The sequence below is a fragment of the Sinocyclocheilus anshuiensis genome, unplaced genomic scaffold (genome assembly GCF_001515605.1).
Source record: "Sinocyclocheilus anshuiensis isolate Anshui unplaced genomic scaffold, SAMN03320099.WGS_v1.1 scaffold207, whole genome shotgun sequence".
Classification (NCBI taxonomy): domain Eukaryota; kingdom Metazoa; phylum Chordata; class Actinopteri; order Cypriniformes; family Cyprinidae; genus Sinocyclocheilus; species Sinocyclocheilus anshuiensis.
Genome location: NW_015551045.1, coordinates 2,471,983 through 2,489,737, shown reverse-complemented (window position 1 = coordinate 2,489,737; position 17,755 = coordinate 2,471,983). Strand labels below are relative to the sequence as shown.

The following is a 17,755-nucleotide window of genomic DNA, read 5'->3' as shown; positions in this document are numbered from 1 at the left end:
TAGTTACTTGAAAAAAGTAATCTGATTACGTAACTCGCGTTACTTGTGATGCGTTACCCCCAACACTGCACAAACGTATCCTGTGTTACGGCCCCAGATCCAAAACGCCACTTCATGCGAGCACGTTTTGATAAGAATGCATGTGACATCATGCAAACCAGTGTTATTTTAGTTTTATTTAAATGCTATTATAGTTTTTATTAATATTTACATTTTAGTCTGTTTCTCACACAGAGTTACTATATACATTTACATGTATGCATTTAGCAGATGCTTTTATTCAGAGCGACTTGCATTGCATTCAAGGTATACATTTGATTAGTTCTATTTTGAAATCGTATTAGGTCATTTTAGTTGAAGTTTTCATAATTTAGTTGTGTGTTTTTGCCATTTTTATTCGTTTTGTTTGATTTCTATGTAGTTTTTATTTATTGCAGATTGATTTCTTTTAGTACATCAAGCTAAACTAACTTGGAAAAGTTTTTTTTATAGATTTTGGGTTTTTATAGATTATAGGTTTAATTTACTTTAAACGTTTTTCATAGTTTTAGTTTTAGTTACCTATAATAATAAATACATTCAGTACTAAACGACTGCAGCGTAAACATGTGAAGATGCAAATCCATCATTACACTTCTGTACGTGCACCATTTCTTAACATTTACCAAACCCGATGGTAAAAAATTTTGGAGGCTCTGACCTTTGTTTTTGTTGTGCTTTGCCGATGGTCACGCTTTCACTCATAGATTTTCTTTCAGTCAGCAGATCTGGTGAGTAACAAGAAGTGGAGGTAAGCTGCTCTCTCAAAGTGCAGCATTTGCCTTGACTCATAATTTAACGATGGAACGGAACGTGTCGAGGCTAATGCTGAGTGTATTGATCCTGATCGCCTAACCTTCCTGTCAACATGACACCCTAAACCTCCCAGGATAGAGCAGCTAAAAGCTCTCAGCATCTGTTTGGATAATATTCAGATGGTAAGAGCACATCTTTTATTTGAAAGAAAGGTTGCTTGCTCTCTGAAACGACTCCACATGTAACGAGTGATGCTTTGGACTAAATAGTCTTTTATGACTGAGTTCACAACAGCAACAAGATAAACTGTAAAACCAATTGACGAAAGATGGCCTGTTCTCATCAAGAACATGGTTTTCTCAGGCCGTATATAAGTTAAACATTGGCCTTCAGTCCTTCAGTGCCCATTATAGTCATCTGTTTCCATCAATAGGCTATATGCTTTGGTTTTCGCTCATTCATAGAAGGACAGTGTTCCCTTTATTAAACCTCCGCAGCAGACACATGCTGGTGTGTACTCGGTGTGTTCGGGATGCATCTGTGATTCCCATCCCGAATCATTAGCTTTTGATCTTCCTATACTTGTTGTGTGAAGGCAGATGGGATCAGATCAGCCTTAATCATGCCATGAGTGTGTGACGTCATGCAGTTGATTCTAGGTTCAGGTTGGAGGTCTGACATCGAGTGTCTCTTTGTAAGGAAGAGCTTGGGCTTTGCTCGTGGAGCGTACGGATAGGGCAGGGTGCCATATGGCTGCTCTGTTCACAGTGCTCACATGGTGTAAGTTGGCACCTTGTTTGCCCCTGGATAGCACTGCCTTAAATACAAACATACCATCTGTCTGTCTGTCTGTTGTGCCCATGCAAAACGTTCTGGCATGATGAGTTGTTGTAGGTGGTTGCTGGGGTATTGCTATGCAGTTGCTTAGATGCTTAAGCTGTTTTTACTGTGAAATGTAGTTGTGTTTTTTCCAATAAAAGTGGCAATTTAAAATGCAGTTTAGTTAAAAATGTTTCAGGCTTGCTATGCTCGTTTGTAGGGATCGTTATTATTATTATTATTAGAATTACTAAATAAAATATTTTTCAAAATAAGAAATAGTACTATTGTAGTATTTGACTGTAAGATAGAAAATATAGTATTTATAGAGTTTAAAAAAATAACAGTACAGCAATTGGCTGTCTTAATTCCCTAATTTTTAAACATTAAACCAGGTCCGTATCCACCATAGTTCCCCCCAATAATTAGAAATGGCCAAACTGTCCCTCCAAAATCTGAAAATCTTGCACTGCTCTGCTGCCCTCCATTTTGCAGTGATTTGTTTGTTGTCAGGATGACAAAAAGGTTTAAACGTTACATTTTTAGGCTGGTCTGCCTGTGCTGGGTGTAACAGCGCTCGTCAATGTCAAAATGATTGAAAAGTAGGCGGAGTTTACTGTTCACAGAGGCAAAGCACAAATTCCAGCTCGAAGCATCTGTTTTAACTGGAAGTAGTGAAACATTTAATATTTCACAACTGTTTTACGATAGAAATGTTCATATCCGTTCTATTTACGACTTGCTTTTAACTGATTGTCATTCTGTATTTTTGTGTTCTAATTTGGATTGTTGTGTTTGCTTGTGTTGTAAAGCGCTTTGAGAAAGAACCCTTTTAAAGGCGCTATACAAAAAAAAAAAATATATATATATTATTATTATATCCAATATAAAATCCATTGATGCAAACTACTTTACTTTTTCTCAAATTGTGCCATTTTGAATTGAAAATATATAGCATTTACGTGATTCATGTAATTCCTAACTGAATGTGACTAGACATGAAACATTTTGGGTTTTTGACATACTGAACTCACAAATAAGAGTAAAAGTGAGCATATTTTAAAATATTATTTGCAAAAAGTTCAAAATTATTATTTTCTAGAATTTCCTTTAACATTCTGTTTCTTTATAGAAAAAGCATGGAGACGTTAAAGGGATGGTTCACCCAAAAATAAACATTCTGACATCATTTACTCTCCCTCAAGTTGTCCAAACCTGTATGAGTTTCTTTAAAAAATATATTCTGAAGAATGTTGGTAACCAGTTTCTGGTCCCCATTGACTCCATAGTATTTGTTTCCATACTATGGAAGTCAATGGGGACCAGCAGCTGTTTGGTGCATCTGATCACTTAGTAAAGTAGCAGCGCATTCTCCTCAACAGCACACATGATTCATGTCTAGTGTAATACTGTGTTTAGGGGTGCGTGTGTTGGTTTGGGGAGGTCAGTGTTGGTCTGGTTCACTCAGAGTTTAATGCGTGTGCTGCAAGGCTCTCCTCTGCTGTAATGGCATTGAACATGCGCTGCATTGATCATAGCTGCACACTGCAGGGCTCATTTATGAGAGCGCTCACTCCCGGTGAATTAGTGCAGGAAGAAGCGTCTAACGTGATTCAGCCTCCATTCACATGCAGCACTAATGCAGCTGGACACCAGGCCTGCCGGACAGCAAATGGCACAGTTTGTGTCTGAGTCCTGCTTCATGATCCGATCCGTGATCTGCTTGTGTTCGCATCATTAAATCGTTGATGTGTGTATTAATGGAGCATGTCTATGGAGCGTGTGTGAGCTGCTAGAGATAACAAAAAACGTCTCATCCCTCATTTTTTTCCTTAATGTGAAATATGTGTGAAATAATTTCTCAGCCAAATCGATGTGCGATTAATCTATGATTAATTAAATGAATGAAATCAGCATTGTAATTATTTAGATTAATTAATTAATTAATTAATTATTCTCTGTATTTTGCATTTTTTTAACCTTAGAGCGCCTGCTTTTCTGTATAAATGAACAGGAAGTGCATCAGCTGTCATTCACTCAGACATACGGTTACAACACTCACACATGACACTTACCAACGAACACAATAAACCTGCTTACTTTCACTTGCTGTAGTGTGGCATATGCAACAGTGATACCTCAGTGCAAATGAAGTGGTAAACTATTTTAAATGTTGTATCAGTGATTTTATAATGTCTGAATATAAATCCAGCAGCAAAACCTATTATTAGTGAGTTGAATGAGCCCATTAGTGCCCCTCTTCTGCCATCTAGTGGTTATAATGGTAATTTCAGGGAATTTACTGCAGGAATATAGTAATTGTTTTGCCTTTTTAGCTGTTATAGCACCAACTTTTGCCCGATCTCCATAAAATTTTGCATGCTTGTTTAGAAGCATATGATGCATTAACTTGCTTGATTTTGTGAAGTTTTGAGTTTTCCTTTAGAATTCATAGGCTTTTGGGTACACTAGGTAAAGACCATATTTTGAAATTATCCTGTTATAGCTGTCCATATGCAAAAGTTCAAAGTTCAAATTATCAAAACATTTTTTGATAATTTTTGGCCTAGACAGTCCAGAGAATTGTACTGCTCTTTTTATTGAGGTTGAGTGTAAAACCCAGTACCAATTCCCAAAAATAGGTTTTTCAAAAAAATCCGAAATAGCCGAAAATTTCACTACCGTTTTTGAATCCGACACATACTTTTTGCTACGCACTTGAACCCCTAATAATAATAATCCACACTGAATAATAACAATACCACTGTGTTCACTGTGAATCAAGCTGTTCAGAGATGCTGAAAACATGAGCTGCTCATGTGTAAATGAAAACAGTGCTGCGCTTCACTCTGAAACACAGCGCAACAGACTATATATACTTCATTACATTGCAGCCTTTTGCCATTTGATAAGCGCACAAAGCACATCGCAAATTAGATTTTATGACAGATGCTTCGTCAAAGCGATATCACAAAACACAACGATAGAGACATTATGTTATTATGAGAAGTGAAAACATTTTTTCATTTATTCTGAACCTGTGACGGACTGCCCGACTTGCACATGTGAACTTTATTTACACTTTAATTCAGGTAATGCAGCTCGACATTTCTGCTTTCAAACTCTCTGTCTGCTGTTTTACCCTTTTTACTGTTGTATTAAGGCCAGCATTTGCCCTGGATATTGTTTTCACTTGCATTTTACCTTTAATGAGGCCATTTTTTTAATCTAATACTAAACCATTACTATCATCAAACATATAAAATGGTAGAAAACACAGAGGGCATCACACACAAATCGTCCTGTTGAAGTGATGGTCAGTCTGAATGCTGTCTAGTCTAGACGTGAGCGTGGTGGGACGAATGAATAATTCAGTGGAGTTCCCACAAGGACAACGTCTCTCAGCACCCCTGAGTTATGTCCCATAAAGCCTCCTCATAAAAACATCTCTTCCTTCTTAATTAGCCTCAGTATGTGTATCTCTGAGTATTACAGTGAGGCTCAAACACACCGTTTATGTGAATACCATGCATTTCCATCCAGGTGATCGTGCATCAGCGCGTCAGTCGTGCGTGAATCCTGGAGTCTGGCTCATTCATATTTAATCTCCCGGCATCATTAATTGAGGTGCCGGGGAGAGACCCTCGTGTGAGCAAGCACAGTACGACTGCAGCAATTAGCAGCGCCTCTCGTTTGCCCTTATGCCACAGTTACGAATCACGGATGCCCTTTACACAGCTGTCCGGCTCATTCACAGGATGAAAGGCCTGACGCACCTGCACTCTCATCAACAGCTCCTCTGTTTAACTCTTGATCAACTACGTGATGATTTTACATGGAAAAATGTAAGAAAAGATGATAAATATTTGCATTTGTAACACATCCTAAGGTTTGTGGGAAGAGCAGTACACACCACAAGTGCTCAGGCTCGTTTCTGGTACGCATTTTATTCAAACCCTTTCCGCTCTGTGTGTGTGTGTTGCTTCTCTCCCCTGCTATAAATGGAAAGCGCTAAAAGAGCTTCAGATGATGGTGTTTATTTTAACAACAGTTGCATTTAAACACAGTGAAACACTTTTGCTAAAACACTGCAGGAAACAAGAATGCAGCAAACGCATGAATTGCTTTTGCATAAATTATTTGTATCTGTCACACTCTGACAGATCTAATATGCCTGGCTTCTGACTAAAAGTTTTCATCTACATATAGCATGATTAATCAGCATGTTAAGAGAATTTCATAGTAAACAATGTTATACTTAAAATTATTTGCAGATGGCAAGGAAAGACAACTAAAATTTTGAAATGACTTGTTAACTTTGTTTTCTATTCATGATGAGAGCATTTGGATTATTATGTACATTGTTTGTTTTTAGTTATATTTTAAGCAAAAATATAAAAATGACTTAAAAATGACCCTGAAGCTCCATACAGTCTCTTTTCTCAGTCACACGGGCATCGAAATATAAAAATAATAATATCCCGTATAAAACGTCTGATCTTAGCTTTTAATATTCATATCTAATTGGGCTCAGCTGATGAAACATCAGTTGCTTTGGCTCTTGGGGCCCAATATCCTCATCTTTGATGTTTAGTATTTTTTCCTTTTACAAAGCACTGCTTCTGCACAGATAGAAATGTATAACTTTTCCTAAACAGTATTGTCCGTACCTCTGCTGGGAAGGAAATATAGAGACCGGACCTGTTGAAACGTTAATTAAATACCTCAGCTTTAAAGTAGTCGTTCTTTGTGTAAACAGACCTTTAGAGTTGTTCTCTCTCTTTTTTGAAGCTGGCGTATTTTCCTCACTCACATTCAGCGGCGGACAGGTCACTCATGAGCTGCATTATAAATGATGTCCTCAATTCAACATTTCTCACTTCCTGTCTTGTCCGCACAGCTTCCTGGTGACCTCAGCAAGATGCACCTGACAGACCACGCCCACCAGCAGATGCACATGCCTCCCAGCCAATCAGGATGCAGCATCGCCAGTGACTCGGGGAGCAGCAGCCTATCAGACATCTACCAGGTACGGCCACTTCTTCTCCTGATCACCTGACGAGCGCTCAGTGCTCAGACTTGATTCTGAGTCAGAGTTTGAAAGTACGTGAACCTTTTTCTGTGAGCACTTTTGATTGATCAAACGAATTATTGAATCAGTATTTTGAACTGACAGTCCAAAGTATCTAAATTGTGGAAAAAGAATTTCCCATATGGCAAAAAAAAAAAAAATAAATAAAATATATTTTTTAAATGTATAATTTAAAATATACAGAAATATATTTGCTAAAATATAATTCAAAAAATATTTATGTGAATATATTTTGTACCAATATTTATATTTTTACTATTTTTTGTATATTTTTGAAAATATATGACAACACTTTACAATGTGTCATTCGCTAACATTAGTTACGAACAATGAACACTACATTTATTACACTCTTTATTAATCTTTGTTAATGTTAGTTAATAAAAATACAGTTGTTCATTGTTTGTTCATGTTAGTTTACAGTGCATTAACTAATGTTAACAAACACAACTTGTGATTTCAATAATGCATTAGTAAATGCTGAAATGAACATTAACTAAGAATAATAAATGCTGTAGAAGTATTGTTCATGTTAACTAATGTGTTGAAGTTAACATGAACTAAGATTAATAAATGCTGTAGAAGTATAGTTCATGCTTAGTTCATGTTAACTAAAGTAGTTAACTAATGATAACTAATGAACCTTATTGTAAAGTGTTACCAAATATATTTTTAAAAGCATTTAAATATATATTATGCCCTCCATATATTTCAATCCAAGAAAATACATACACGTATTTCACATTTGAAGAAAAACTATTTGTTGTCTGTAACACACAAAAACAAATGACACATTTGAATAACAATAAATAATGGGTAATAGTGCCATATGTGTTCTAATTCAATCAGCATTTTTGTTTGTAAACTTTAAATGAAAAGAAGCTGTTAAAATTTTGATCTTTAAACAGTTTAATGACAGTTCCCTTTCAGTCGGTCACTCTCGACGTCACGTCGGATGACCGACGAAATTGGGATCTCGCTTAGAGAGACCAATCTACTTCGAGTGTAAACTAAACGAGCCAATGCACTTTCGTCGGTCATCCGACGTGACGTCTCCGTTCCCTCCTTCAGGGAACGAGGGTTACCATACGTAATCGAGACGTTCTGTCATTATACGAACATATCACATATCACTTCGAGTCTCTGTATGAAACGCACAGAAGGTGCTTGTGACACGCTATTGAGTTCTGGTTCCTCTTTGACTTTCTCAGTAATATGTGCCTTTTCTGTCCTTCCTGTCTCAACTGCAGCTCTGCTATCTGCAGTTTCTTTCATACATATTTTTTTGACCAATGATCATAGATTAGTGACTGATCTGATCAGTTATAAATCATAATCTTGATGAAGAATAAATGGCTTATATAAAGGTTTGTGTTTTGGCCAATGCTGATGTGTGATGTACGAGCAGGGTGCTGATGCTCATAAAAAATACAGTCGAAGGATGACATTAAATGAACATTTGTTTGACAGTACATTTTGATTCTGCATGAGCATGACGATCATCATCTGATGCTGATATCTCGAAATGGTCAAGACCGATTCATCAGCTGAACCAATATTGTGTTTGATTTGATGGACGATAGTGAATTCACAGATCAGTTCGGGTTGATGCACAATGCTGAATAAATCACAAATCAATACAATCATGATACTAAACAAAGTGTTCAAATGGAATGAACCGTTCCTATGCTTGTAAATCTTAACCAGCTGGATTTTTCAATGAAGTACACAATAAGGAATTGGATTTCCACTGACAAAAGAATGATACATTTTCATAATTCTGAAAATACTGAATGATGTCAGACATATATGTACATTCACGGATTATATGCAGATGTATTTTAAATACATTTTAATGGCATGATAATGGCACGCCATGATTTAATTACTGGTGAAATTAGATATTTGGCAACACCAACAAAATCCGATCTGTCTGAATCCTCACAGTGAATAAGAGGTTTATGATTTGTATGATTAAATATGAATCAGATGATTATTGAAAGGGAAGATGCATTAGGAGTGTGTCGACTCCCTTTGGTGTTCACATGTTTTGTTGGTCAGAGAGATGTGGGGGAAAAAAACTACTGTGTGTTATATACTGTATCGCATTGTTCACATGCATGATGTGCATTTACATTGTATTTTTACACTGCTGAATATTCATAGGTTTGGATGAAAGAACACAAGTCAAATCTTTAATGTAACCTTTTAATGAAAGGTCTGATATCAGTTCCAGAACAGGTGTTACACTCCATTCATCTTCATTACACACATGCACTACAAGCCACTAAACACATGACAGACACAGTGCTATGAGATGCAGTTTAATATCTGCAGCGCTGCACATGCGGCTCATGACAGGAAAGCATGCAAACGCAGCATCAGACCTGATATTTGCATCCACAGCATCTCGTGAAAGTTTCTCAAAAGTCCCTTCTTAGCAGAGATTACATTGACATTAATGAGAAAGGAAGTGCTGAATAGCAGTGAAAGCAGGAGTCCAATGTGATTTCCTTTCCTAAAACTGAGCAGCCGCAATCAATGCTGTTTGTTCCTCCGCAGGCCACCGAGAGCGAGATGGGAGACGTGGATCTGTCCGGCCTCCCCGAAGCTCCTGTGGACTCTGAGGAAGAGGAGGAGGATGAAGATATCGAGCGCTCCTCGGAGGCTCTTCTGGGCAGAGATCTGGTGCGAGAGTGTCTAGAGAAGGATGCGGTGGATCGGACCGATGACGACATCGGTAAAGCGCTTGGTTGTTGATGAAGGAGAACAGACAACAGGGTTTCTGCAGGTCTTAAGTTGATATTCAGTGCACATTCACCATTCCACAAATTAAGGCCTAAAAAGGTCTTAAATCAGAGCGGAAAGTCTCAGATTGATAAAGGCGTGGCATTAAATGTTGCACGCATTGCTAAAAATTAATATCCATTAAATTAATGTCTTCTTCAGTATTTTTGCATTGCTTTCGGATTCAAATATCTAAACATCCTTTAAATCGAGATACATTTACTTGAGATGCAAAATGAAGTCTTGTTTTTTTGAGAACTGTAGAAGTCTCTTCTGTTCATCAAGGCTGCATTTATTTGATCAAAAATACAGAAAAAAGTAATATTGTGAAATATTATTGCAATTTAAAATAACAGTTTTCTATTTTAATATGCTTTAAAATATAATTTATTCCTGTGATGCAAAGCTGAATTTTCATCAGCATCATTACTTCAGTCTTCAGTGTCACATGATCCTTCAGAAATCTTTCTAATATGCTGATTTATTATCAGCAGTTGTGCTGCTTAATAAAAAATTTGAATTTTTTTTCTTCTTTTTTTTTTGAAAGAAATTAATACTTCTATTCAGCAAAGATGTGTTAAATTGCTAAAAAGTGATAAAGTGATAGTAAAGACTTATACTGTTAGAAAATAATTTATTCCTATTATTAATCATTTATTAATTATAATTTATTAATAATATATTTTTAATTAAGTTTTTTCTAAGCTATTAAGCTTAAACTTTTTTTAATTAAAAAAAATTAATTAAAAAGTAATCAGTAGGAAGTTGTGTTTTCAAACTTTGAAGTATTACTAATTCAGATCATTGCCTGCTCTTTAGACATTTATATTCGGAGAACATTGACGTATTGCGTTCCCTTCAATTAATTCTTCACATTTTCTTTACTTGGTCTTAAAAAGCTCTTTAAAAAGTTGTACATTTACTTTCATGAAAGCTGCAGAAACCCTGTTTAAGTGCTCTTGCTTACTGGAATCAAAAATGTGTTTGAAAATCAGGACAAAGAGGGGGTTGCACATAATAGTCACGAAATATGTCACAATGCCAAATAGTGTAACGCTAACGGAGTTCATTTACTGCATACACAGTAATCAGTTCTTGTGCTTTTTTTAGTCCAAATGTAAAGCAAACATCGCACTCATCAACATCTCTCTCTACAGAGCAGCTCCTGGAGTTCATGCATCAGCTGCCGGCTTTCGCTAACATGACCATGTCCGTCAGGAGGGAGCTGTGTCGGGTCATGATGTTCGAGGTGGTGGAACAGGAAGGCACCATCATTCTTCAGGACAAACAGGAGGTAGAGACATGCCATGTCAGCATCACTAGTACTAGTAGGGCTGGTAGAATCGATTCAATTACCATTCACACGCTTTATGAATTCGATTTAAGTGCTTTAAATGCAAATGTATGGCATAAAAACAAATCTTACTCACACAGTCATGAGCCCCAAAACTGACAAAACATTGATCTGTGATGATCTGACGTTCCTTTATTCAGAGATCTGGACTGTTATTTTAGACAGGGTCGGTTTATTTTTACAGCACATTTCATACACATAGACGTGATTAAGAGAAAGAAGAGAATCATTTGAGATTTTAAGGTACATGAGTGACTTGGTGGTGACAATGCAGCCCTCTAAAGAGCACTATGTGTTTTTTTGAGGTTGAGCAGTCTGTCATGAAACTAAGTAATTATGTTAGGTGTCGGACCACAGGAAAACACTTTGAAGCATGTCATAAATAAGTTTAAAGAAGAGCTGAGAGGGGAAGCGCACAGAGACGTTTAGCCGTGTTATTTGTGTGTGGGCTACTGTAAAGGTCAACGAGACAAACACGCTTCTGTGTGGATGAGAAGGAGACAGAAACAAATGGAGTGGAAGCAAAGGTCAAGATATTTCAGCAGATTCACACACACACACATTTTCACATGAACGGAGGCACTTCACCTTTTCAACCTGGGCGATATGGCCAAAAATATTATCGCAATATTTATTTCCATATCATACAATATCGATATTTAGCACGATAGTGGAAATTTGAGGGGAAATGCTTTCCACGTGCTTTCCACGTTCATTGTGAATGAATGTGAAGATAAACTGTTCACAATTAAACTCCACAGAGCTTCCTTTTAATTTAGGGTCCCGTGACATCTGTTTTATTTTCCCCTAAATTCTGTTTTCCCTTCTATTTTTTACTGGATGATTCAATACAAATTTAAAAATGGTGTCTAATTAAATGAATTAATAAAACTTTAATTAATCTTTTAAAATGTAATGAAAACATAATTTACAACAAACATTGCATTTAAATTTTTTGTCAAATAAAATGCTGCACAACAACACTGTTTAACTGTATAAGTTAAATACCTTGATTGTATGATATTAAAATTATTATTATTATTACTTGAGATTTACATTTTAGTATACAATGGTAATATATTTCTGTCATAATTTCTTTAAGTTAAACTAGACTTTTATTTTGATGGGTTCATGTAAAGGTCTTTCAGTTTTACTTTCAGTGTCAGTGTGTATTTTACGGTAGTTTTTCTCAAATGAAATGGTGAAAAGCTTGTGAAGTGACTCCCAGGGCAGCTGTGGAGATGAAGTTCACGTTTTCATGTTCTCATAAATCACCGTGAGCATCACGTGTGTTTGAGTTTGTGTATCAGACGAAACTGCGCCATTCATTCGCATGCAGAACATGCAGAGTTATTCTATTAGTGATAAACACTGACTGCTGTTAGCGCATTTATTTCTGCTGTTAGATTAATCCTTATCGAGTAAAAATGTCTAGAGCTTATCGACATGATCCCTGGAATGCCATCTCAACTGTTGTTTACCACAATACCAGCGTCTGTAACAACCGATCTGACATGCATAAAACTCATTTGACGTCGATTGTGTGATCATAGTGCACTGTTGTGTTTGCAGCTGGACCTGTGGTACGTGATCCTGAATGGTGCTGTAGAGATCAGCTATGGAGACGGCCGAACAGAGATCCTGTGCATGGGCAACAGCTTCGGAATCTCACCATCTCTAGACAGACAGTTCATGAACGGGGTTGTGTGCACTAAAGGAGATGACTGCCAGGTGAGAGCATGTATGCAAGCTCATTTCTGCCACGTAAGAAGAAAATCATGCTTTGGTAAATCAGAATTATGAGATTAAGAAAGTCATTATGAAACAAATCAGAATTATGAGATACAAAGTCATAATTAGACGTGCCGGTATTCGGTAATGCGATATATCACGGTAATGAATATGCACGATATTGTTATCGTGGGCACTTCAAAATACCGTGAATAATTATTTATTACAAATTATTCCGATTTTTTTAATGCATTTTAAGAATATTTTCCCCATCAACTGGTCACAATGCACAACACTGCTGTATGCTGCGTGAAAGACAAATGCACACTCTGATGTAAACTAGCACGGATGAGAAGCGCATGGCTGAACACGTGAGAGACGCTCTGAATGAAAGTGCACATTCACTCTCTCTCTGACAGCAGATAGCGCTAAACTGCAGAAATGCAGCCGTTACCCCGGAAACCCCGTAAACTAAGCAGCTGCACTACTTTCTAAAAACGTATTTAACCCTCTACCGCATGGTGTAGCCATATGGCAACATGTGCTATGAGATAATTATCTTGTAATTATGAGATAAATTCCAAATCATGACAAACTGTCATAATTATAAGATAAATTCAAAATGCTGAAATACTATGTATTAATTATGAGATAAAAAGTCAAAATGACATCATATTAAAGGGTTAGTTCACCCAAAAATGAAAATTCTGTCATTAATTACCCTTATGTCGTTCCAAACCAGTAAGACCATCAGTGGTTCATTTTCTTTGCACACAAAAAGTATTCTCGTAGCTTCGTAAAATTACGGTTGAACCACTGATGTCACATGGACCATTTTAACGACGTCCTTACTACTTTTATGTGCCTTGACTGTGGTAGGACCCTGGCTGTCTATGGAGGGTCAGAGAGCTCTCGAATTTCATCAAAAATATCTTAATTTGTTTTCCGAAGATGAACGAAGGTTTTGCGGGTTTGGAACGACACGAGGGTGGGTAATTAATGACATAATTTTAATTTTTGGGTGAACTATCCCTTTAAGTTGTAATTGAGATAATGCTGAAAACATAACACATTGTCATAATTATGAGATAAAAAGTAACAATTATGAGATAAAGACAAAATTATGACAAAGTTGAAACTAACATAAAAAAAAAAAAGAATTATCAGACAAGTCAAAATTCTAAGTCAGACATAAAAATACAAAAGCAGGGAGGATATTTTGAAAGTCATTGGGGTCCAAACAGCTTTGACATTTGGAACAACATGAAGGTGAATGTTCATTTTTGGGTGAACTATCTCTTTAATGTGCAGCACAAACCACCTTTGTGAACTTCTCATTGGTCTGCATCACAACGCACATGTTAAAACACTCTCAGTTTCACAAACCCTCGCAGTTTCCCTCTACATCCTCGTCACGCACCTTTCTTGTTGAAATAAAATGTTTGTGGAAGTACTAACCTTCAAGTTGATCCAAACCTGAATGATTGAATGATCCTGGAAACATTTTGAAGAAGCTGCATACTAAAATCTTCTGAAATCACTTAATAGCTTAGTGAAAGGAACTGACTGAAAGTTAAATAATAAACAAGGTCATGGGTTCAATTCCCAGGGAATGCATGAACCAATAAAAACTGATACCTTGAATGCAATGCAAGTAGCTTCTGTTAAATGCATAAATGTAACGTTTTTTCAAATGACGCATCAATTGCATGTTACATTACATGAAACACATGTAATAAGCGATATATTTTCAATTTCAGTGTCAGCTAGTTTGCATCACTGTATATAACTGTCAGGTGTTAAATATTTCTGTCATGAAACGTACATCTCATCTCGTACACTTTGGGGCATCACACTGGAAATCATGCTTGACTTCTGTGAACAGAAAAGCCCGCCTTCTTTGATTTGATTGGCCATCTCAAACATTTTGACATTGACTAGTGCTGGTTTTCAACTTAACGACAAACAGATCAGTGCGTAATGAAGTCCAAGAGATAGGAATATCAAATGTTGCGGGACAGTTTATCCATATCTGATTATTGGGTGGTTCATGTCCCGTTAAATGTCTGCATACTTACACTTCAGTCAAGAGTTGGGAGTGAGCAGTGTTATCACTGTCATGTCACACAGTGCTGTGGTCAGGGTCCGCATGCAAATGCCTCCTGATATAGCAACACTGCTGATTCCCTAAAATAAAGTCTCCACCTTAACTTCCTCTTACGGCGTGAGTCCGGCGCTCACGCACATCCTCTTAGACACGTTGCACTGAGCGCGCTCCACTCATGAGTTGGTGCTATGAGTACCCGTGTGTGGTGCAGACTAACCTCCTGCTCTACTATCAGTTCATTGCTCTTCCTCATGTTGTTGTGGACCAGTTTGTGTGCATCGCACAAGAGGACTACTGCCGCATCCTCAACCATGTGGAGAAGAACACACACAAGGTGGAGGAGGAGGGCGAGATCGTCATGGTGAAGGAGCACCGAGAGCTGGACCGCAGCGGCACCAGGAAGGGCCACATCGTCATTAAGGTGAGGAAGAGTCACCGTAGTTTCGAATCGATCATTGTTTTGGGCTGCTGATGTAAGGTCTTGTCAGCAGTCGGTTTAATGCTGATTACATTGAGACACTAACCCAAGATAAAGCCTTGGTATAGATGGCCCTTGATCACATCAGATCAAGGTTTAAAACCTGACTTAACTTAACATCCAAAATACACATTTTATGCTTTATCTTTATCTATATCTGTAGATTTCAGTTTCAGTACATATCTTTAAAGGCCGTGAGCTATTTCTCCACTTCAGCAGCTCTTACATACAACAAACTACCATTTTATTCCTATCTCTATTCTGAAGTTTTTTATAGAGGGGTTTGTTCATATATGTATATAACACCTGATGTACTGTACATAACATTTTATATCTAAAAACATGATGAGGATTTATTTTTTTCTGACTGTTGACAGTATTTTTTGATTTACGGAGTGATAAATAGATTAATCCAAAATCCTCTCTGCAAAAAACCTTTAATATGTCAACAAAATCAAGCAAGAACTTTGAACCTGTTTTTTATCCAATGTTCAGAGTTCTGGAAATGTATGCAAATTAGTGCATACATAATTTAATTAGATAAAGTCTCCTTTACATATGACATTTCTAAAAACTTGTAAATGTAATGTCTTAATATGCTGTGATTGATCAACTGGGGAAGTATGGTGAAGTCTGTTAGTTTTAAAATGTTACCCTATTGACCTGTAGTGGCTTGGGTTTCTGTCAAGTCAAGTCAAGTCACCTTTATTTATATAGCGCTTTTAACAATACAGATTGTGTCAAAGCAACTTTACAGCATTAAATAGGAAAATTTTGTGTCGATGCAAAATGACAGTAGTAAGCACTCAATTTTCAGTTAAAGGCAGTTCCTCATTTAATTCAGTGATGTCATCATCCAGCTCAGTTCAGTTTAACTAGTATCTGTGCAATTAAGCCAACGATATCGCTGGAAATGAAGTGTCCCCAACTAAGCAAGCCAGAGGCGACAGCGGCAAGGAACCAAAACTCCATCAGTGACAGAATGGAGAAAAAACCTTGGGAGAAACTAGACTCAGTCGGGGGGCCAGTTCTCCTCTGGCCAGACGAAACCAGCAGTTCAATTCCAGGCTGCAGCAAAGTCACATTGTGCAGAGGACTCAACTGTGTGAGTTCAACTAGACTGGACTTTGCAGCCTGAGCATTTCCCATTTGTCTGGTATGAAGCAGTGCTTCCCGTCACCCGTCAGATCTGTGGTGGCAGAGCTCGCGGAGCAGAGGCGTTCAGTTTCAGGTCGGCTGCTGTCAGTTTCTGATCCTCTGGAGAACGGCTGCTCTTCGTGATGTCTGCATCAGTCACGAGCAGTGCTGTGTTGTAGCTGATTACATGTAATCTGGATTACGTAATCTGATTTTTAAAAATCAAGCACTCCTAAATAGAGTATATTACATTTTAAAATGCTTATAATCAGATTACAGTTATTTTTTTATGGATTACCAAAATCCTACTGTGTGTTATACCATTTATCTTGAATTATATTCACAAATGTTAAAAACACCAGTGATGTATAGCTGTGAAACACAATGACTCATCATCATATCCAGTGACCTTCAGTAACTGTTGATTCTGAAAGTCTGGACTAAAATATATCAGACCTGGAAGACTTTGGGCGTGTTTTGATGTTCATTAATGTTTGTTCATTTAATGCAGGGATTCCCAAACGCTTTTGTCAGCCAAACCACTAAAATAAAATATTTACTTGAAATATCTCTGAGGAAGTTTATATTCCAATAATTTAACAATTCGCATGTTTACAGTTTTCTGATGTCGGTTAATGGTCACATTGACATGCAGGTAAACAAATATAACATTAATGTGCAAGTGTCCCTCTGCAGTTCTTACATTAGGCCAGTTTGGGAAACCCCCAGTGTAATGTAATGTTTAATGCATTTTATGATGTTGATATAAAAAAAATTAATATATTTTCTTTCTGTTTGCTTCTCATAATCAGTATGTTACATTTAATAGTAAGTTAGATAAAAAAGTAATCTAAAAAGTAGTCAAAATACATTCCCTAAAATGAGTAACCTAGATTACGTTACTAACTACAATTTTCATCATGTAATTTGTGATCAGTAACGAACTACAATTTGTAAGTAATCTACCCAGCACTGTTACAGAGTAGACCCTAGCAACTGCATAGAAACCACCCTGTCTGCAGGTTCCTATTTGCATGCATGCTTTCTATCATGTGCTCTTGTGTTGTTTGTATCAGGGCACTCCTGAGCGTCTGATCATGCACCTGGTGGAGGAACCGTCAGTGGTGGATCCCACTTACATTGAGGACTTCCTCCTGACGTACCGCACCTTCCTGTACAGCCCCATGGAAGTGGGCAAGAAACTTCTGGAATGGTTCAAATTGGACAGTCTCAGAGACACGGTTAGTATGTGTGTGCATCAGTCTTTCTGTTTCTTACAGTGTTGTTTTTGTGGTAAATAATAGATTGCATGTCTTGACATATTTTGGGATCTCGCAGGTGACGAGAATCGTGTTGTTGTGGGTAAACAATCATTTCAACGACTTTGAAGGCGATCCGGTCATGACTCAGTTCCTGGAGGACTTTGAGAAGTTACTGGACTCCTCGGTGAGTGTC

At 37.2% G+C, this 17,755-nt stretch overlaps 1 protein-coding gene across 4 annotated transcripts in view; it reads left to right on the top strand.

The window, feature by feature from the left end:
- LOC107661689 (rap guanine nucleotide exchange factor 6-like) overlaps positions 1-17,755 on the top strand; it is a 108,545-nt gene that overhangs the window by 54,843 nt on the left and 35,947 nt on the right. For all 4 annotated transcript variants that reach the window (XM_016451415.1, XM_016451414.1, XM_016451413.1 and 1 more), the window contains 7 exons: positions 6,515-6,643; positions 9,269-9,446; positions 10,651-10,787; positions 12,420-12,578; positions 14,954-15,106; positions 17,377-17,541; positions 17,639-17,746. In XM_016451415.1, the coding sequence (XP_016306901.1) occupies positions 6,515-6,643; positions 9,269-9,446; positions 10,651-10,787; positions 12,420-12,578; positions 14,954-15,106; positions 17,377-17,541; positions 17,639-17,746 (1,029 nt within the window). The remainder of the gene's footprint in view (positions 1-6,514; positions 6,644-9,268; positions 9,447-10,650; positions 10,788-12,419; positions 12,579-14,953; positions 15,107-17,376; positions 17,542-17,638; positions 17,747-17,755) is intronic.